Here is a 23,238-nt window from a genome sequence, read left to right on the forward strand (position 1 = left end):
AACCATAAGATAGAGTTGTAGACAAACAGTATTTTACATTTTTGGGCCGGAATGTAATCATGTATAATATGGAGTCTTGCTTTATCTCAACTACATCTCCACACGACTCATTTAATGAGCCACCGACATTTCACTGAAAATTCAAAGATACTCGCCATGATTTCTCCAAGCGTGTTACTGCTTTTTGATTGGAGCAAAGTTGAGGGGGGTACATGTTTTAAAGTCTGATCATTATGTGCGCTATAATAACTTCTAAAAATATCATTTGGTTTCTGTAGCTATATACATTTATGTGCAGGATAACTGTAAATATCGTTTTCGAGTTGATTCTCTTGCCCGAAATGGGTGGACACTGCATGCATGCAAGATTAAGGATAGGTAAAACAATAAAAACATGTTTATATGCACATGTCCGTGTATGTGTGTGTGTGCGTGCGTGTGTGCGTGTGTGTGTGTGTGTGTGTGTGTCTGTGTGTGTATGTGTGTGTGTATGTGTGTCTGTGTGTGTGTGTGTGTGTTTGTGTGTGTGTGTGTGTGTGTGTGTGTGAATGTCTGAAGATTAGAGTGTTAAAAAGCAGGAGCACATGTGTGGAAAAGGAAAGAGCAAAGCATGCGTGTGTGTGTGTGTGTTGGGGGGAGATTGGGGGGGAGCCTTGGGGTGCGGTGGGGGTAATGTAAGGTGACTCTGATTAATTTCCCTCAGTAGCTGTGGCTCTAATTCCCTGTTGAGGTGGGAATGGTCCCTGAAAGAGTCCCAATGGAAATCACAGTAGGCAGGCAGGCAGCTTCTATGAGAAACACTGATGAATTATCCATACAGAGAGATGGGGGGGGTGAAGAGAAAGAGTGGGTTGGGGTGAGGGGCGGGGGATAGAGGGGCACTGGGTTATTCCAAAGCAGAGGGGATAAAAAAAAGAAAGAAAATAAGAGGGGGAAAAAAGATGGAAGGTAAGTCTGACGGGGGGGTATTGGGAAAAGAGTGACGAGAGCAACGTGGAGGAAGTGAGGACTACAACATGATTTTTCCCTCCAGGGAAAGTCACCCTTCCCGAAGTCCCCTTAGGCTTTTTGGTTGAGCTGATTTTGTTTGACAAACACAAGTACTCAATTCTATGTGTTTCCTTTTTCGACATTAAGAATTTCAAATTGCTGGATGACTACAAAATATTTTGTGTCAATTGGACTCCCCCATCGCTAACAACTAAGAACCAACAAAATGGGCAGTCATTGATAAAATAACTTTTTAACTATTGCACGAAAATCAAAATAATAGGAATTTTTGAAGCTGGTAGTTTTTTGTGTCATGGCTTATGATCCTACTCACAAGTGATGCTTGGAGTTAGACTGTCAGACGCAGGGCCTTGGGTTGCAAATACGGCAAGACTTTTATTACAATAATCGAGGAAAGTGAAATTTTCTCTGGAGTGAAACGCATTACTATAAAACATTATTGGATGGTTTAGACCTGTATCCTGCCACAATGAGATTTAACAGAATTACAACAACCACCAGTTCACACACCCAGACCCAAGTACAGGGACCAAATTATTAGTTTTAGGGTGCATTCCCATCTAAAAGTCCTGAGATCTGCCCAAATACCCAATTATTTAAATCCACAAGGAGTAAAGTATATTTCCTCTGGACTATCAGAGATCGCCTTGATTCCAATTTCTCCAGACTTCACTGATTTAATTAACCACAATTCATTACAATATGAAAGTAATGTTGTAGTTCTTCAGAGTGCCAATTAAAAACCCCAAAAGAGCCGATTATGAATAAGTAAAACAAATATTTCATTAAAGTGGTACTTAAATTATATAGATGAGAAAAATATTTAACCACGTTTAGATACAAAAATCTGAAGAAACGCACACTATGGACTCAATAAGACTGGACATAATGTGCAATTATTCTGATCTATATTAGCTACTGGTTAAAATGCCAGTGATGAATAACCCAAAGGTGTACTTTTCTATTAGTTTTCCGCTTTCCGCTTATTATTATTATTATATATATTATGCTTAAATTATTATATATTTAATTTATCATTATCATCTTTTTGTCCAATTGTTCATTCACATAAAATTAAAAAAGCTCCATAGATTCAGTTTTAAACATGGACATTCAGTGTTACCTTTTTGGTTGTAATACAACATTTTACTTATGAACGTTATTCTTCTCGACTGAATTGCCTCTGAAAGCCACTTGACTGGTAGGTGAAGCAAGAAACCAAACAAAACCATTTACCACAAGATCATTTATTGATTTTCCAGGACTTCAGTGTTATGTTTCTACATTATTTCCTCCGACACCAAAGTCGGGAATTTTAATAATCTGTCCATTAACCTCCACCTGTTTTAGAACCTGTCTCAGAATAAGAATGCAGTGTTGTTCTGTGTGTCTACAAATTCCAGAGTTCACCAACAAACATAGACCATCTGCTGTATATTTCATTAAAGCACAAGGTCCAATGCATGTATTTTTCAGACTCTTTCAAATGCAACCCACACTTAACACACAGGATGTTTGTCTGTATCAAATGTGAATATTTCCAGGTGACTCATTTAGCTGGTGGATGAAATCTGAGAAATTTTTTGATAATTGTCTCGGTCATTTAACAGCAATTAAGCACGTTTCACAGACCCGCCGAGTGAATCATTTCCACCGAAATGTATTTGACTGAATGAGAGCTGTTTGTGGTTTACGATCTTTCCACGTGACCTACAGGCCCCTGGTTTACATCGAAGCACACTTTTTCTTCACTGCACTTGCAAGTTACATTGGCTATAACCCATCATGACAGGACACATTATGGATGTGTGATGGCTATATTATGGGAGTGTTAACCGCACAGCTCCTTCAGAAGGTAGTCACTGCCTAGAGGTTTCACACATTATGCAAATTACACCCCAGATTATTATATCACGATCATTTGGCCTGTAATGAACACATGAGGTGCTATTAATGTCTAAGGACCAGTAGTTATTAAAGGAGGGTACAGATCTTTACCAAAATAGGACCTGGGGTATATTACCCAAAAGTATATTTGCCAGTCCTCTTTTATAAAAAGAAGCTTGTAATTCTTGTCATTTAAGTGTGTGAGGGTTCATCTCTGTACATCTGGGAGAAATACTTCACCAACAAATGAGTACACACTAATTTATTGTGCATGGTGGCCATGTCAGTGGATTTCTTTGCGGTCAAATCCTCGACCGCGAAGAAATCCTTCTCTCCAGAACTGTGGATGAGGGTATGTCTCCAAAGCCATGTTATTTCTTTTCTTCCTCCTTGTTCAGCCTCAGCCACTCGACTGGTCTTCCAAGGAATCTTCATTATTTCACATCCCATATATCTTACTACGCGAGGAAGAGCCTGCGATAAAAACAGTCTGTGGAGAATCATGTTGGATACTGGGTCAAATGTTAAACTGGTACAGGATTTTGCTATCAGGAATACACAGACTTCATTTCACCAGTATTTGCCGATCCCTGGTTTGCCATAATAAACCTCTGAGCCAGTGTTTCGCGCAAGCTGTTTTAAAGGCAGAGCAATTTATTTGTATTTATGTCTTGTCATGTGCTCCAGTCAGAAGCCTCACAACTCTATCAGCAAAGATTAGTATTTGCATTTTCACTGCGTATGTTTTGATGCACTGCTGCTGTAGAATGTTGTGCGTAACCTTGACAACTCTGGTAAGCATCTGTCTTGAAATAAGTTTTTAAAACCTACATATTCCACAAACCCTATATATTTTTTTTTTCATTTTATTTATTTTTTTCCATTTCTGGGCTTGTCCTCTGAGTCTGTCTACAGGTTTATACATAACTGGATTCCCAGAGACCATCTTCTTTATATCAGATTTAAGAATAAATTCAAGTTCCTGCTTTGACTTGCTTTTTATACATGCTGTATTCCAGTTGCTGAATTATTTGGTACAATTATAATCAAGAAATGTGAAAATCTGCATGAGCATCCATGTACAGTTTGAGAATGCAGAATACTGTCCTGGGTGTGTTTTAGGAGGCATCACACATCAGAGAATCCAAGTGTTTACACACTTGTTCACAGAGTACCAAACATTTGCAGTTAGTACAACACCAAGGAGACAAGTCTGAAGGGAAAGCAGTCAGGGTGCTGACTCAACCACAGTTATTGCAATCTGTCACACTGCCCCCACTCCCTGAACACCCCTGCAGGAAGTATTTACGCTTCTGGCACAGGGGCAACCTCCAGGTTCGCTGCACCGTACCGTGACACCCCACCCACACCTCGGGCCAAACCCTCTCAAATCACCCTCAAGGGGTCCCAGACATACCTTCAATGCCTCCATCCCATTCTTTTGCAAAGACAGAGGGGAGTAGCTTCAGTAGTTATAAATCCGCATGTGCTGATGTATCTCACCAATTATCATTTCCAATCATAAATATATTTTCAAATCTCAAAGCAATTTCTATTTTGCTCAGTCTTAACTTATTTGTGTGTGGTGTCTAGCTCATTTGTCACTTTGCAATTTTGAGCTGATGCCTTTTTGTAATTTTGGAAACGTCATGATGATTTTCCACGTAATTGCCACGGTAGTTTATGGAAACACGTGATTACAAAGTGATGACTTGAGGAAACGGTTTAATTCCTTAATACAATACAGAACCAATCAAGAATTCCACTTAACAAGGTTTTACCATAAAGAATTAGCCAAAGAGTAAGAATGACAGAAAAGCGAGGGGGCCGTGCTCGAGGGGGCCCTCGATCTGTGCTCGACCAAATTAACAGCTTTCTGCCACAGCATCTGTCCCCTAAAAAGGAAGCCAATTAATTGCCTTCCACTGAGAGAGCACTGCCAAAAGTTCTTTGCTTTTACAGGCCGTAGTCTGGATCTTCGAAATCCTTGTTATATGTCCCTCCGTGCCCCTTCCCACCCTCCCTCCCTCGCTCGCCTACTCGCAAGGCCATAATCGCATGGTCACGTCCCTCGTCATCTTTTCGCATATTTGCCGCTATAATACAAGCTCTCCATACATCAGAAGACTGAAAAGATTTGGAAATGACTCATGGAAACTATTATCTTACACCTGCTCACATCTAAAGACAGGTTTTTAAAGTTTTTATTTGCTGCCTAGTCTCAAACTTAGATTTTACAGACTGAATTTTACAGGGTCGGTATTTACAAGTCTACAACTAATATTTTTCAGCAATTTTTTCCCACCATGCAATGTTTTCACAGATGATTTGCAGAGCCTCTGCTATTTCAGTCCATCACTTTTTCCTTCTCCTTTCAGTCGTCATACATCGGAAAGTTGACATCGTACAAGCTGGGCTGTTCTGCCCACATTTGTTCCTCTTCCTTGACACTCCACTTTGTTTTGGACAGCCTTCACCATTCCCATTCATCCATACCGGCAACAAATGGGGTCTCTGCCGCCGGTACCGACTTTGGTAATTGTTTGTCTTCCAGGTTTATAGTTTTGTTAGAGCTCATGGTTGTTGATTGTGTTATGTCACCGTAAAGACTAAAAGACTGGAAAATAATATCAAACATTTTTCATATTATCTTAAGTCCAAGACTACGAAAAGACTGATCTAAAACCGCTCCGATTACCACCTTATTCTCAACGATCGTGATGACTGGAGCGCGCTGCAACTCTAGTAAAACTCCTGAAATTTCCTTCCGATTTTCATGTTTTCAGTCTGCGACCATGAAAATCTTTCGGTGTGAGTCATTTCTGCATTAGAAACCAATGCATTGGACACATATCAGTTGAGGTGAAATTAAACCTCTGCTTTCTGTGTGACACTTGTAAATCCTGTGTCTTTTTACCAAAATTGAAAGATTCCTTGTAATATTATCTTGATATCCCTGTGGAAAAAAACAAACAAAAAGAAAATGAAATTGTTAACATTCTCCTTTCAATGAGGCAAATATGTTTTGTGATATTTTTATCTCCCGCGGTGTCAGTGTAGTATTCACACAATATTCCTTCAGGGAATTTAGCTCAGGTGGTGATCAATAGTGAGTTTTCTATGACCTAAATGTAATGATCTCATGCAGCACGCTCTTCTGCCTCTCGCTCCTTCTGTGTCTCTGTTTCAGTCGACCAGGGGGAGTCCCCAGCGAGAGACGGGGAGGGAGGGGGGCACAAAAACAGCAATATCCTCTGACAAGGATCATATTTGAGACAGGATGTCATTTTCTAGAGTTCCCCCACTGTAGTACAGCTGCACCGGAGTACCTGTCAACAGTGCACCGGCACACACACACTCAGACACGGACACAAACTGGAAACTTACCAACGTGCACAGTGCAACGTGCACAAAAGCGTGCACACACATACACGCACGTACACAAATGAGGTGGAACCATTGCAGGGATATTAATGGAGCTGCAGACAGACAGTCAATTGGGCTTTTAATAGAGCAGCCCCTCTTCCTCTGTTTGGATAAATAATACAGCAGTCAGCAAATCCAGATCTAATAGATGATATTGACCTTTGAGGGTGAGAAAGGGCAGATAGCGAGTGAGCAACGGGTGAACAAAAGCGGGAGCCGGGGAAAGAAGTGGCGGCACAGAGGAGGGGAAAAATACGAGCCCAGAGTCTTGTGAGTGCATTGCGACACAGAGGGATACACACAAATGTCAATAGGAGCCGAGAGCTCAGACAAAGCATCTTAATCAGAGAGCTCCAAAGCAGTGATCAATCACAAAGATGATGATGTAGCTGCGAGAAGAGGAGGCCCTGACCTCGGCTGCACTGCAGATGGAGCTGGCCAGGACTGGCCTTCAAACTCTATCTCAATCAGTTCTATCCATCTGAATATTCGTCAAATACCCTCCGTACCGTATATTTGGTCCTTTTCTCCCGTACCTCTCTGTGTCTCCCTACATTTCTGTCTGGTACCCACCATCAGCCATCCCTTGTCAGCCTCTATTTGCACTAATTCTTACAAAAAACAATCGGAAAGATCATTATTGTCATTATAAAATGACAATAAATAAAATGTGGTTTCTCTATCACTCTTAAACATTACTTCCCTCAATTCCTCACTTTGAATTTATTTATTCATTCATTATCTTGACCACCTATCCTGCACACAGAGGTGCAAGAGCCTAACCCCGTCGTTGGACGTGAGCCGGGGGGTTCAACCTGGACCAGCCGCTAGCCGATCGCAGGGCCACAGAGACAAACAACCATTCATTCACTCATTCACACATCTGGGCAAGTCAGGGTTTAATGTTGGCCTACTTCATGTTTTTTTTTTTTGGACTGTGGGAGGAAAACCACGCAGCCACGAGCAGAACTTGCAGGCACTGCAAAGAAAGGCCCCCCTGTCGGGATCGAACTAGAATACCTGGAAACACTAACCGCTGCTCCACGTTGCTGCTCCACGATGCTGCTCCACTTTGAATGTTTTGCTTCAAAAATTGTCTTGTGTAAGCAAGACTTGATTGAAGTGTGTCCTTTACACTTCAACACTTCATTCAAGGCCATATATTCTTTATTGAATTTTCTTTATCCACTAAAAAGTTGAATGTGAAGTGTTTACTGTCATATGTACAGTCTGGAAACATGTTTCCTTGTACAAAGAAATTCTTATTTTGCTGTCCACAGGGAAGCCAGATAGGTAGCACAAAAAAAAAAACAATAAATAAAATAGTATTGGAACGAGATGTAAACAGAGAAATGTAAACAGTATTAACAAGATGTACAAGTTCAATTCAAGATTCAAAGTGTTTATTTTCTTGTCCACTGTCAAGAAACATGTTTCCCTGTACAAAGATATTCTTATTTTGCTGTTGAGAGTGAAGCCAAACAGGTAGTAATAAATAATATTAAACACGCTGTTGCAGCCGCATGTAAACATTGCACAGAAATGCAAACAGTATGAACAAATGCATTTTTTTACGAGTTTATACCGGACATGAAGATTGGGATTTTAAGTAAGAGTGAGACAAATATAACTATTTACATTTCTGTGTGAACAGCGCCCCCCCGTGGACAGATGCATATTACACCATTGCTGCGCGCCAACGTGCTGGAGATGAACTTTTTGAACATTGACAGAAATAGATCCCGATGTGTGAAACCGCACGCAAACGTGCGTGTTTCATAAATCGTGTCTGATAAAAAGAAGTCAACGAGCGGTGGAGAGTAATTTAAAGACTTTAGAGAATGTAAAAAGGCTTTGCAGTATTTGGGTTGCATAAAATGTAATGTTGCAGAATTATGTAGTTTAGTCGATCCCAAGCGGTGTGGTATTACAGCTCTGAATGAGAGAATAAATTGAACTTCGGTTTGGGTTTTTTTTAAAGCTTTAGATCATTTATATTTCACTCGGATGGATGCAGAGAGCTGAGGGGGTGAACGATGTAACATCAGTGATTCTCTCAGATGTTGTTACTTGGGGCCCTAATCAAATCAAACGGGGGGGTCAGATGGGAGTCATCCGAAACTACCCTAACCTGCTTTTTTAAAGAGAGCTGGAAGCTTCGCCTCCCAGACTCGCTAGTACTTTTCCAGGAGAGAAGTCAGCACTTTGGCGGAGGGACTTCGTTCGGTATCCAGGAAGTGACGGCGACGACTTAACGGGGTCGAAACAACCCGAGGGAGGTCGTCACGTCTTTACAAAAGAAGTTGGGTGGAAGAGAAGCGCAGTCAAGTTCACGTCAGGCACCACGATACATACCGGAAGTTACGGGATGAGCCTTCAAAATAAGACTGAACAGGGAACATCTATCTATCTGGTAAATACAATGTGAAATTACCATGATTATATGGAAGGTATAAAACGTGTCAAACAGTATTGTTCAGTGAATTTAGAGTTGAAGAGTCCTCTGGATAGAAAAGTCAGGGCACTTGGGTCAAAAATGTCTTCCTCCTTCCTCATTTGCCTTTTCCCCCAATATGTACAAATGTATTGTAGGGAGTCATGAATGTTGGGATTTATGTTGATGCTTGTTTTCTGTGTGATTTTTGGGTTACTGGGAATTTTGTGGGTGTGGTTTGGGGTGCAATGGATTTTTTTTTTTTTTTATCTGGAATTGAGTGGGAACAGTTAGTTGTACTGCAGGCTTGTGTGGCGTGACTGTGGCAAACAACAGCTATTGCTCATTAAACAGACTTTTTACCTCCACCTGGGTGTTTCCCTCACTACAATGCTACAGTATTTGGACATAATATTTATCCAAATCGAGGATGTATAGATGAACATGAAGTGAATTGATGGGAGAAACTATGATACAGAAAATAGGGTGAGATGGAAGAGGTTAATTCACTGTGGTGACCCCAGAGGGGTACAGCAGAAAGGAAAATAAGAACATTTCTAGAATACAATGGAGTTCCATATGGAACAAATGAAGATTCAACAGATATCCATAATGCACAATTTTGGCCTACATATCGATGAATTGCTATTTTGTGCTGTACGGATAGCTGTTCCATCTGGCTCCATTCCAGTGCCCACCACCTTTGGATACAGGCCAGGTTTATTAAAATCTATTTGTGTGGCTTCCCCTCTCCCCCAAAAAATCCACAAATAAGGAATTGTTATTTCAATCAATAGATATGCTCATGTCAGACATAGGACAGCATGAAAAAAAAATAGAAAAGCTGGAGGGCAATATGAAGCATGTAAACTGACAAGCTGCTTTGGACATTGATAACATATGGAATAAAACATTTTAAATAAAAAGGCATTGTGCATATGTATTTTGAAGTTATTTAATTATTTTATTAATGCATGCTATTACAAAATGGTACAGTGTAAATATTCTTGTGCGAACTTCAACTTAAATGGAAGTTAAAATTCGATCATACCCAAAACCTAAGCCTGTCATCGATCTCCAAAGTTTTCTGCTGTTTCCTCATTGTGTGAGGGAACTGCACAACATCTGGTTGTAAACCCTGTTGCAGAGGATGGCAAAAAGTTAAATATATTTTATTGGCAACGCTGTCTATCATTACGGGTGATGGTATTCTTTTCCTGCCTCTCTCACTTTTGCCATCCAGCTCCCATGCACTCAAATGACAGCCTGTTTATCAGCCATCTGTGGGATTGCGTGTGAATGATTGTTTCATAGGGGAGGAGCCCGGACACACTGCTCAGTTTCTTTAGTCTTTTATGGAGAGCAGGTAACTGTCAGCAAGTTCCTATTTGAGGATCTCATGTACTGTTTTCGGGATATTGAGTGAAAAACAAATTATTTTAAAATAAAGGCAGAGTATGGTAAATAATGGAGTACCGTGTTCTATGTTTCATTTTGTCATTTTCTGTCTGATTTAATACCATCATCTTTTTATTTTTTTTTATTTCAACTTTATTACGAAAAAAAAACCCTGTTGTAAGCACGGCAGGCAGGTAAGTCAAGAAAAGCTTTAATTCAGTATTTTATTTTTCCATGTAAAATTACAATAAACGTCATAACACTTGTTTAGATGGGGAATATCAATGTAAGTTATTCTGTATTATTACATTTTTTCTCGAGCTGTATGATGACTGTTTTGCACAGTCGTGAGAAAAGAGGACAACGAGCTTTTTCAATTAAAAAATAAATACATAATTCCCAAGTATGTTTTATTTTGAAATTATCAAGCGGAAGTTCTGTGTTGCTCTCGACATTCTGCGCCTCCTTCTGACTGTGTGAAGGAAGGTGGTCCCGGTCGAAAAACACCGTCCAGAAAAACAACCAACGGGGCAACCGTGCACGATTTGGCACAGAACCTTTCAAACTCCATAACGTCCACAAAGACAACCACGACTCGTCGTATTTGACTCGATTTTTTTTTTTATTGAAAGAAGAAGAGATGTGTTTGACGTGCTCGGGCTTGGGAATAAAGTTAGGAAACTCCGCGGTGAAAATGGAGAGCCCAGCTGAGTGAGTGTGGGGTGAGGAGGCTGGATTTGGCAGTGCTGGGAGTCCTGCCCTGCTGCTAGCAAGAATGTTAGCAAGCTCAAACACTTTGCTTTTTACGGATAAATAACAATGAGGTGAGAGTCAAAGTCATTTTTACTTTTCTATCGGGATTCAAACTTTTTATTATCATTATCTGTAGCGACACTGTAAGAGAGACATTTGTTGTGTGTGTGTTTTTTTTTTACCTGAGGAACTAACAGGCAGATGAAGGGCCTGCCCATTTTTTTTTAAACCTATACTTTTTCTTATTCAAGATCCGCAGGGGTCTCAATTTCTCTGCGTCATGCTAAATAGTTTGAATGTTTGAATTAAAACGACGAAATCACTGTCTGAAGTTAGTTGTACAATTTGCTGTGCTTGCTGAAGCAGATATGTCTAAAAGTGGCTGTATGTTCTAAAATCAAATTCCTACAAGCATCAATAATAAACCTTTTCCATAATATGCTTACCATCCAGTGAGTGTGTAGGAAAGATGTACAATTTCTGCACAAAATATCTTTCTTATGTCACCTGTACATTTCTACTTACAAATCATGTTCATTGTTCCTGTTTATAGTCGATTACACCTTAAGCACATATTCATCTGTAGAATATCTCCGTAGTACCTTAGCTGTAAATTGCCTGTAAATTATTGACATTATATACTATGCATTTACTGTAAATTCATTTATTATATCTGCATCTGCTGCTATTTTGCACTTCTGGTTAGATGCTGAACCGTGTTTCGTTGTATTTGTATAATATCAACACAGCTGAATCTATCTATTATCCATATATTTCAGAATATCACTGTCATGGGGCTTACATTGTGGATAAACATATTAAAACTATGGTGGTCTGTCGCTGTCACTTTCCCAAAAGCCAGTGTCAGTGTTTACTGGAATGCCTGTCAGTCTACAGTCAGTCACGGGGCTGTGTTTGGTCAACCTAACCATTGTGTTCTATATTTCAGGGCTCCTGTCTGTGATTCTCCGGCATGTCTTCTCCAGGGGAGCTGCTTCATCTTTTGCAAGACTACAACTGCCTTTGCTGCTTTCCCAGATGGATCAAAGCATAGTTGATGAACTTTTTTGCTGAAAACTCCGCTTGAATCTTGAAGTTAACTTTGACTTTCCCCATCACTACAGATCGATTTTATCAAGGCTGGATGCCCTTGTTTCTTCCCCCAGTCGATCATTTTAGCCTCCATGATAACTCCACAAGTGATTTTTGTCTTGGAACATTGGGATGGGCTCATATATAATCCTCAAGGGCCATAAAATGCCCCCTGGCTTCAGACAAGGATATTTGGCTTTGGCAAGACCTACTTGAATAGTTCCATAAAAGTTTATACGAACGCCCTGTGATACCATACTCCTGAGTGGAACTGAAACACACAACAACAAATGGCTGTCATAAACTCCTGGACATTCCAAAGTGGACATAAGTGAACGTGAATGTTTATTCCAGGTGATTGGGACGTGAGTGGGTTCAACTAGCTCCATTCATGAGCCCTGCGTCTGCGTGGGAACACGGCCTGGATGTTGGTTTCCCCGAGCGTGTTGAGTCAGCTGTTGAGGTGATGAGGCAGGGCTCCTGGTGGCCGGTGAGGCTGGCTGGGCAGTGGCCTAACGTGATGTGATGGGGTGCAGGAACAGCAAGGTCCTCCCTGAGCCTCCAGGGGATGTTCAGTTAGACTTGGTCAAAAAGGTCAGTAAAAACAATGTTAGAACTACTATACTGTAGTATTGGTAAAGTGTAACTCAGAGTAAAATCATCATTTTTGTTATCATTATTGCTATTATTATTGACCCAATCAGTTCTTAAACATGACAGCAACATTTATTTCACTATCAAGATTGCCGGTAAGTTGTGCAATGGGACAAGAAGTAACTTCAAAAATCATCAAACCTAGTGTGTGTGCATGTGTGCACATAGGAGGCATTGAACTTGTGATCTTAATGTCCCGTGGTCTTGTAATGACAATCCAACATCTCATTGATAAATCTGGCCATAGAAACTGATTTAGAAATGACAATGCTATCATAAATGTAATGAGCTGCCTCATAGCCAGTCAGATCTGCTTTCTTGGTGCAAACTTTTTATGTTCAGCATTTAAACTGTTACTTTGGATTGCCTAACAGCTTACATTAGACCCAATTCACAGTGAAAATATCACTTCAAGGCCAGCATATCATTTTTGTTATTTTTGGTATTTCTAATCCCTTTTGGCAAGTTTATCACTTGCAAATGACAGTGGTGAATGCGCAAAAGTTTACTTTGTGCATCTCAGAGGTTGTTCCCACTTAGTACAATGTAATGCTATGAGGCAATAGAAAATTGTCAATAGTTTTTATTTCCCTATATTGTTTCTGTCTATATTCTCCACCATACAAAGACCAGTCATGTTACAAACATGATGGATCTACTGAGACAAGTTGAAGATCTGCTCTTAAAGGGGGCCACCCCTGTTGTTTGGCCATTATACAGTTATGTGTAAAATATGCTGTTTTTTCATTGATCTGACATAAAATAAGCCATATTGTATAATTTAACTTTCTAGGGTCAAGCAATTGCCCTTAATCATGATATATTCTGTCAATATAGAATAGACATAATTAAGACATAATGGCTTGTATCATTGTTGAACTGCAGTTAATAGAAAATTGGCATTCATAAAATGTAATAAATAGTGTTCACTCTGAGTTTTGTTAGGCACGAGGCCAGAACATCACACAACCTAAGATTCTGGCAGGCAACACGAGAGAGGCAAAGTGTAAACTGCTGACATCAATCTCAAAGATGAGATTGCTGCGCTCGCTCTTGCATAGTAAACACATACAATGCCAATATCTGGCTACGTGTGGTAGGGGTAGGTTTTGTAATAACCTGCCCTAAAAAAAGTTTTTGTCTATAACATCACATAAACCTATGTGAGCTTCTACATATAAATCAATAGATATGGTTATTTCATTGTTATTTTTAATTTTTTTTTTACACATTGTCATGTGATGCGCTGACCAGGTACTGACATCAAGCTAAGCCTAATAATCAACTTGATTTAACTATTATTATAGACATAAAGTCAACCTTGAAAATATTTTTTTTCAGCTCATTTCACTTTGTGTTTCTCCTGTACATTTCTGTAGCTTGCTGGGGAACAAATGCGTAACCAACTGTGTTTATGTATTTTTCAGGTCGATCCCCCCCAGCCCCCTCAAACAGATGTGTATAAACACTTCATTCGAGGGGATGGCAGTGGGAACAAGACAAGTGGGGCAGGTGGAGGAAGAGGGGACAAAACAGGCTCTACCTCCCCATGTCAGGCCCAGGCACAAGCTGCCACTCCCACTGCCTCTGCCCAGAGCCCCAAGGACCCCTCTGAACTGTCAGACCCCCAGCGAAAGAAAGTTGCAAAATATCGAGCCAAATTTGACCCTCGGGTCACAGCTAAGTATGATATCAAAGCCCTGATTGGCCGTGGAAGTTTTAGCAGAGTTGTTCGCGTGGAACACAAGAGTACTCGGCAACCGTACGCCATCAAAATGATCGAGACCCGGTATCGGGAAGGGAGGGAGGTGTGCGAGTCGGAGTTGTGTGTCCTGCGACGTGTTCGTCATACCAATATAATCCAGCTGATGGAGGTTTTTGAGACCGCAGAACGTGTCTACATGGTGATGGAGCTGGCCACCGGAGGTGAGCTCTTTGATCGGATCATAGCTCGTGGTTCCTTCACGGAGCGGGATGCCACACGTGTCCTGCAGATGGTGCTTGATGGTGTCAAATATCTCCACACTTTGGGGATCACTCACCGAGACCTCAAGCCAGAAAACCTGCTGTACTATCACCCCGGCGCGGATTCCAAGATCATCATCACTGACTTTGGATTGGCCAGCAGCAGGAAAAAAGGAGATGAGTGTCTGATGAAGACCACCTGTGGCACACCAGAATATATCGCTCCTGAGATTCTTGTGAGGAAGCCCTATACAAATGCTGTTGATATGTGGGCACTGGGGGTGATTTCATACATCCTGCTGAGTGGAACCATGCCCTTCGAGGATGACAATCGCATGAGGCTATACCGGCAGATCCTCAAAGGGAAGTACAGCTTCTCTGGAGAGGTAAGAAGCTTCATCTGTTTCAACTAGGCTCTGGCTCCAAGTCTCTCTCTCACTCTGTCTCTCTTTCTCATAGACACACACACACACACACACACACACACACACACACACACACACACACACACACACACACACACACACACAATTGCTCCCCAGCAGACTTAACCCAAATTTAAAATAAATTCCTCACTCTGCATGAGACATTATAAACACATTTCCAAGACTTTAAGCTTCTGAGGCAAAATGTCTCACCAATGGTGAACACATACTTTGGAACATGTTTGCAAAATTCCTCATCTTTAACTTTGTACATATACTTTAACTACGACATATACGTCAATATCAATATGTTAGCATTTATTTGATCTTTCCAAGTCAGTATACTCTCCTTAACTGAGTGTTTGTGTGCACAAGAATGTATTCCCTATCTGTGAAACTTGCTGAGTCTTTTGTTTCATTGTTTCAAAGTGTGGGATGTTTAGGTTGCCAGCAAGCTTTACAAAGGGGCCCTTGGTCAATGTTTGCCCCACATGGAGCCAGTCCAGTGTAAATAATAGCTGAGTACTTGTTTCATATTTAGTGAGATGTAGTTCAATGATCATATTTATCTGGGGAAGCAATAAGATTTCATCTTTAAAATGTGTAGCAGGTAAGATATGAATAGCTGTGAAACAATTACATGAGTAAATCACTTCCTAAAAACAGTGTTTTAGGTGAAGTCTGAATGTAGTGTACTGTAGCAGAACTGCTGTGTGAATAGTCGGTATGCAAAGCCATTCCAAGAAATTAGTCAAGCTTTTCAGTAAGAATTAACCATTTTGTCTTTATTGTGTTGTAAAAACTGGGCGAGTAAACATTGTTGTGTTCTTCTGTATCAGTCTGGGTCTTCCTGCACCTCACGAAAACTAATAAAATCTCCTTTTTACGAATTGCTCAGTTTCAACTAGTGCCGCTTGTGCCAATGGAGACCCAGCTTTTTAAATGATCTCCTCTCATTAATTTAGCCAAATAGCATTGAATTGCTCTGTACAAAGTTTGCATCACAGCAAAAAGGTCTGCACTGAATAACTGGAGAAATGTGTAATTGGAACCATTTCAGAGATGAAAAGACCTAAAGCTTTTTTTCTGTGTTCAAATGTTTTTCTGGTCTCTTATCCCCTCTCAAGATCCCATCTTACCATCTTACCCAAACTGATACCCTTTCCCAGATCGCTCTGCCCAAATAAGTGTGCAAGACAGGAGTGCAAGATATTAGAAAATTCCATGTTTATTGTAATCTGCAGTTAAGACTGGTATATTTGTACAGGAAAATTCATACTTTTCACACTACTCTGGATGCCTGAGTATGGTGAATATCAGGATTCCACTAATCATTTTAAAGAGCTGGGTTTAGACCTTCTCTACATGTTAAGTGCCATGAAACAACTCTTTTGGGAATTTGCGCTATATAAAGAAATCTGACTTGACTGACTTTGACTTGATAGCAATAATATAGACAGGACAACAAAAAAACTATCCAGACATTCAGGAAACACCCAATAATACACACACACACACCCACACACACACACACACACACACAGAAAATCGACCACTGTAAAGTGCCCCTGTCATGTAAAGAGCTTTCATGTGAGTCTATATGAGTCAGTGGGGCCAGGATGGCTGTAGCAGAGACTGTGAGATGGTGGTCATTTAAAAATGTATACAACAATGTAACTTATATCAGCTTCGTGCCTTACAAAAAGGAATCTGTGTGTGTGTGTGTGTGTGTGTGCGTGCGTGCGTGCGCAGTATATGTATGCACGTGTGCATATATACCATATATATAAAATCAGTTGCCAAACTGAGCCCCCTACTGCTGCTGTCTTTGGTTTCATGTTGCGATTCTGACTTTTAGCAACCAAGACAGGCAGATCATTTTCAGGTTGTGGTGCAACTATTGGCCCGCTTTGTTTGTTTGATAAGTTGATGAAGGTCAAACTTTCACCAGAGCACATAATCCAGTTCAGTCTCTCCAAGAACCCCTTTAATCAGATTAAAATATGAAATGACAGACATTTTTATTAGATTACTAATGGAAAATGAGAACCTTCTGATTTTTTTTCTATCAGACACTTGTGCTCATTTTGACTTTACGATGTCTAGCCTAAAACTTTCTATACAGCAATGCTTGTAGTAGCCACACACTAATCATGCTACCTGAAATAACATGCTATTGCTAGCTGAGCAGTACCGCCATCAACAATTGGCTGTCCTATAAGTAGGAAATGCAATAATTGGACTTTGGTAACTAACATCAAAATGTGTTTACTTGTATTCATTTTTTTAAAGTATATCGCCAAACATTTCAGACACCTTAAAAATGATTTCTCAAACATTACTGTTTGCCATTGTGTTTTTTCTTGATTAACTGTAGTGATGTGCTTTGTATTCATGTTTTCATGAGAGCTGCTGATTATTCAAGCCAACTTGATTATAATGCATCTAAAGTTGGACCTTAACCCAGCACATTCAAGCATAAATTTCCTCTGGCATTTGAGCTTTTAGATTGTGTAAACTGTCACTTGGCATAGCTTGATGTGCATCTCTGTTAAAATGTTAATACATATTGCACTTACAGTGCAATATGTAGGGCCCATGTGCACTAGTGGTCCCTTAATTGCATGTCCTGTTAAGTTCAGTTTTCTCATTTTGTATTTCACACTGTGATCTCACTGTGATCTTTGGCAACTTCTTCTCTTGACTGAACTCTTTGTCAGAGTCGCAGTTATTTCAGTAAATGTGAAGTTTACTATTTCTTAGCCTCATCTACAAAAATTGTCTGACAGTTTTTGAAGTACATAGAAAACCTTAACTTAATGAAATGAATGTTACATTGACAGCTAGCTTTTAGTTTATTAAGCTGAAGCATAACAGGGTCAAGGCTTCACACTAATATAAAAGCCCAGACCATTTGCATTAGCTAAACTGTTAAATATCCTGGGAGCATACTTGGAATTATAAGCAAAAAACATAAAGAAGCAAATGCATCATGTAACAGAAAATATTTTTTAAGCATATTTCAACGTAAGCTCATTTGATCATTCCGGTTAGCAGCAACACCACACACAACATTTTGTTAGAGACCAATTGCCTCTGGAGTTATTTCCTATCTCATAGAACCATGACAAATGTGCTGGTTGACCGTTGGCTGGAGTCTTTGCAGTATGTTCATATGAAGTATTTGTGCTAGATACAGATGATGTAAGGCAAACACACTGTCAGCTTTTATTTGATTGAGCAAAATGGATCTCAACATAGGTGATACTAACAGAAAAAATATATATATTCATGTTTCTGACAACATCTAAAGAAATTAATAATTATACTGTAGAATAATCGAAATATCTGTCATTTTTTTCGTAACTGGAGTAATACTTAAAAGTGCAAGTTTAACAATGCGTTATCCTTTTTGTCATACTGCTGCCCTCTTGTGTTAAGTGTACAAAAGTGTTCTGATGAAAGAATGTTTTGAAAATTTAAGAACTAAAAGTATATGGCCAACATTCTTTAATTTCTTATACTTTGTGCATGCATACACTGTTACATTAACCACACACTTAAATTTGGTTTTATATTCAATTAGTTAACTGTTTCCATATTTTTAAGGTCATTTGACGGCTAAAATAAAATTTAGAGTATTCAATATCTCATCAAACCACTTTGAAGGGCATCTGTCAGGATATATCATTTATGTTGTCAGTGGCCTACATGACTCTTATCTTTTTGTCTCATCAATTTTGTGAAGAAACGCTATGTTGGTTGCTTCCTCTGTCAAGTCAGACAAGAAGCTATTTGGCTGGTGTGACTGCCTTGATATAATTTTTTTATACTTGATTAATCCCTCGTGGGGAAATTTGTTCTTTGCAATTGATCAGTCATGGATGAACCATGAGCAGTAGGCTGCTGCCCATCAGCGCCAGGGGAGCGATTAGGGGTTCAGTGTCTTGCTCAACAACACTTTGACACACTTGGAGGAGCCGGGAATCGAACCAGTAATATTTGGCTCCAAAGATGATTACTCTTCCTCCTGCACCATAAGATGATGCACATATAGTTTGTAGTTCAAATAGCAGTGTCTTTAATAAAAAAAAATCAAAAAAGGACCAGCTATTAACAATTTATAAGAGATGTCTTTTCACAGACATTATAACAAAAAGCTTACCAGTCATGTTAAAAGAGCTTGAAAAAAGACGTGAAGCAGCTTATAATTCTTTCTGGTTATGCTTATTCATTTTGTGATGATGGGCTTAAAATCGTAAAACCACTTGAGAGCTCAAAAAAGAGGAAAAAAATAAGTTGCAGGAATTAGCAGTCAAAGGATTATCCTTGAAATCATAACATCTTAAAATCTTAACGAAAAGAAATTGACAATAATACTGCAATACTATGTATTAGTTATATTGTATTAGTGCTAGAGTAAGTCAATAGATCTGTATGAGAAACACAAGTATCTGGAAACTGAAGGAACAGCATGAAATCTTGTAAGACATACATATTTTAATTTTCCCAACTAATGTGTTTGCATGTCTTTTGTCTCACATCTGGTCTTCTCTGCAGCCGTGGCCCAGTGTATCCAATCTTGCCAAAGACTTTGTGGAGCGAATTCTTACCGTGGATCCTAGTGAGCGCCTGACAGCTGGCCAGGCTCTCAAGCACCCCTGGATTGTTAGTATGGCTGCTTCGTCCTCCATGAAGAACTTGCAACGCTGTATATCTCAGAACCTGCTGAAACGGGCATCATCTCGGTGTCACAGCACTAAGTCGGCCCAGTCCACTCGCTCCAGCCGCTCGACCAAGTCCAACAAGGCCCGGCGTGTGCGAGAGAAGGAGCTACGCGAGTTGAACCGCCGCTATCAGCAGCAGTATAATGGCTGAGACAGGGACAGCAGCAATTATAGTGCTCTTTAGACTTTGGGAGAAAAAGTGCCACAACAACTACGACCATTTGAAGCTGCCACTTGTGTGACAAGCCAAAAAGGACATAATGTCTTTAAAAAAAAAAGAAAGAAACAGGAACATATCTGGGCAACCTGTTTCATTAGAACTTAAAAAAAAAAAAAAAAAAACTACCAACAGGAATGACTAAAGTATAACTTGGTAATGATCCCTGACCTATAAGGACCATGAAAACTATGAAGTTGTCTTCTGATGAGCACAGACAGTAAAGGTGTTGTACTGAAATGACATCATCTCCATCCGTTCCTTCACTTTCTCTTTGGCAGGATGGGGTCTTCCACTCATTTCCTTTTGTTCTTTCAATCCCTGTGTCGCTACATGTTTATTTATTATTGTTGACATGATTATTAGTCTCCATTCAAGTGGTCACTGGATACTGACCTTCCATGAGGACCTGTTGAACAGAGTTCTGGGTACTGAAGTTTCTCACTCATTCCTGATTGAAAATTGCTGTGAATTTATTATTGTAGTAATAGCACAGACTTTTTTTTAAATGGTCATGATGGAAACACACTGCAACATCACCACACCCTTTAAGGCCAAAATGAAGGGTTTTATAATCATCAAGTCTAAGCTTACCTAATCTTGCCATAATTGCTCTGTTAATATTGTTCTAACACTGCCAAAAATTGTGAACTTGTTTGTGTCAATGTTAGATCTCAAATGTAGAAGACCAGGAGATTTTAAAGTCTGAGACTGTGGGCTTCCCCTAGACAGAACTTGGAATAAAGTTTATTATCAAGATTGTTATTTGATCCCAGAGAAACATAATATTTTAGCCAAGGTAGTCTAATATTATTGTTTTACTTCAGACTATAATAATTAGGTAAAAAGATCTGTCCTGAGGCATTTATAATTTTTTTAACTCTAGGAATCTGGGAAAAACTAAAAATTTTCCCATGTCATTGTCTCTGGATCGTATCTTTAAACCACATCACATTCATTTAGGCATCTGTATTTGTTTTTTTTTTGTTTGTTTTTTTTGGAAATTTCATATAAACCTCTCACTTCTATTCACTAACCCTCCCCACACATGTGTAGTTCCCTGGGAAAGCCCACTTCCCACTTTGAAAATCTCTGTATAGACCCACTATAAAGGATTTGACGAGAGTAAGTGCCTTTCCTAAACCATACCAGTATTATAGACTTATAGTGGTTAAAATAGTCTTCACAACACCTTTTGGATATTTAGTATTTTTTGTGTGGTGTCCAGGGTACATACTTATACTGCAGCAATGAAAGGAAACACCTTTGTTACAGATAAAGAGCTGCTGCTTGCACCTGCCCTTCATGAATTCAGAGTTTTCTTAGTTGCAATACAAGGGATGTATTTAACAGATCAAGGCTCATCAAAATTGAAACAGGTCCTGGTTTATTAGTGAATAAACCAGGTCAGAACAAGTTTGGAAGAAAGGGAACACGATGCTGGTGGTAATATCCGAGGACAGAGCACTTGGCACAGGAGTAGTCTTAATTCCTTCTATTACCACTTTGAACCAGTCTAATAGGCACAAACCTCTTTAAGGAGCTCACACATGCTTTATGATGCATTCATGAATAGCTGGTGCAATCTAATCCAAAGTCATTTTCCCCATAAGCCTCTGTTCCACTGACCTCTTCAGCCCAGTGGGGATTCTAATAGATTTTTTCCCCTTTTAGTCTTTTTAGCATTCAGTCATAACATATATTCTTTTCATCCTCAGACTTAACAAATTTTTGCAACAACCAGCTGTTAAATTGATTTTGTTTCTCAGTCTATTTCTGTATGCATATTAAGTTTCGCTCCCCATGTTTTTCCCTTCATCACTTGGGCCTCCTATGTTGTGGCCCTGTAGAGCAAGAAAGCTGGAAGATTACAGTATTATGTTTTTTCTTACTCTTTTATCATACCTGTAACTGGAATAGGGAGCAAGAAATATTTTCAGAAAGGGGACAAACAAGTTGAACAGAGACTTTGGGAGGGTTGATGCTGCTGTTCTGAGGTTTTGCTACCCTTGTGATCAAAATAATTGCTACCACCGAAGATTGAGCAACAGATGGAGCTTAATCAACTGTCCGCTATTATTTTGAATGATAAGATTTTAAATCTAGATTATGCTCCAATGCAGTCATTCACTAAAGGATGCTTCAAATGAGGGAGGTGTCGCCTGTCCCTTTTACATGCACTTAAATTTCAGAGAGCTGTAGTTCATCAAATCCACAATACTTACTAAACTTTTATTTACTTCCAAATGTTGATGTGCACTCATAAAGCTGTCTTTCTCAGTCAGTATCGTATCGTCCAGGTCCCTCCATGTGTAGTTTGTCCAAATCCAAGTAAAAAGATATTGTGACTACTGAACAAGTTACAGCTGAACAGTGCATTAATGTCATTTCAGTATTTTGAAATTAGACTTGACTATTGAGTTTGTTTCTGTAATATTGTGGTCCAGTTAACTTGATGAACAGTTAAATTTCTGTAAAGCATATTTTCTGAACGTATTTAGCTTTTGCAGACTGACATAATCAATCATGTTATTCATAAATATTTGGGATGCACTGTTTTTTCAAATTAACACATTGAATGATTACATCATTTTTTTTTTTTGCATATCCTGTTTTTATTTATTCCCCCATTATTCACCACTTGAAGAAATGTTTCTAAAAATAAATTAATTGTAAGCTTTCTAATTTGAGTAAAAATAGATTTTTATGCATTTATGAGGCAACTTCTCAGCTAAAACCATTTTATTTTGACAGATCAATATCTGCTTTTGTCATTTACCCATGTTTTTCTATAGGCCAAGTTTATCACACAATGTGTGATCTGTTAAAGTACATAACTGATGTTGTGTTCTTAACGACACCTGGTGGTGATTGAGTGTTTGGTTTTAACCAAGCCAAATTAACCTACCTAGTTTAGTGCCTTGGACTGCCATTAGCATAAGGGATAAAAATATTATAAATTGTATATCCTCAGGCCAATGGCAGCGAACAGTGGAAATATTGGCCATTTCTGATGCTGTGTATAGCAAATCAGTCAGTGCATCCCTAGCATTATAATTCACCATTTGATAAAAATATATAATATGAGATTGTTATGTAGCCCAACAGTATGACACCACAAAGAATATAAGAAGCACAGGAACTTTACTATTTTTTTTGTTGTTTTTGTTTTGTTTTTTTAACCCTGTAATCTGGCAAAGCACTTCCTGTACAAAGTTGAATCTTAGTTTTTCTTGTTTTTATAAATAC

At 39.3% G+C, this 23,238-nt stretch overlaps 1 protein-coding gene across 1 annotated transcript; it reads left to right on the top strand.

Moving 5' to 3' along the window:
- Positions 1 to 10,625: 10,625 nt before the first annotated feature.
- On the top strand, positions 10,626 to 20,064 carry pskh1 (protein serine kinase H1). Its single transcript, XM_086163200.1, has 4 exons — positions 10,626 to 10,980; positions 11,859 to 12,595; positions 14,083 to 15,006; positions 19,606 to 20,064. Exons 2-4 carry the CDS (start codon positions 12,527 to 12,529, stop codon positions 19,921 to 19,923), a joined length of 1,311 nt encoding a protein of 436 aa, XP_086019326.1. The 5' UTR covers positions 10,626 to 10,980; positions 11,859 to 12,526; the 3' UTR covers positions 19,924 to 20,064.
- Positions 20,065 to 23,238: the final 3,174 nt, after the last annotated feature.

This window comes from Fistularia commersonii, chromosome 17 (genome assembly GCF_037954325.1).
Source record: "Fistularia commersonii isolate RoL2024-O1a breed Wild chromosome 17, RoL_Fcom_v1.0, whole genome shotgun sequence".
Lineage (NCBI taxonomy): Eukaryota > Metazoa > Chordata > Actinopteri > Syngnathiformes > Fistulariidae > Fistularia > Fistularia commersonii.

Coding starts and splice junctions, on each gene's coding strand:
- pskh1 (XM_086163200.1), top strand. CDS start 12,527: ATGGGGTGCAGGAACAGCAAGGTCCTCCCTGAGCCTCCAGGGGATGTT. Junction 12,596..14,082: donor AGTTAGACTTGGTCAAAAAG/GTCAGTAAAAAC, acceptor TGTATTTTTCAG/GTCGATCCCCCCCAGCCCCC. Junction 15,007..19,605: donor AGTACAGCTTCTCTGGAGAG/GTAAGAAGCTTC, acceptor TCTTCTCTGCAG/CCGTGGCCCAGTGTATCCAA.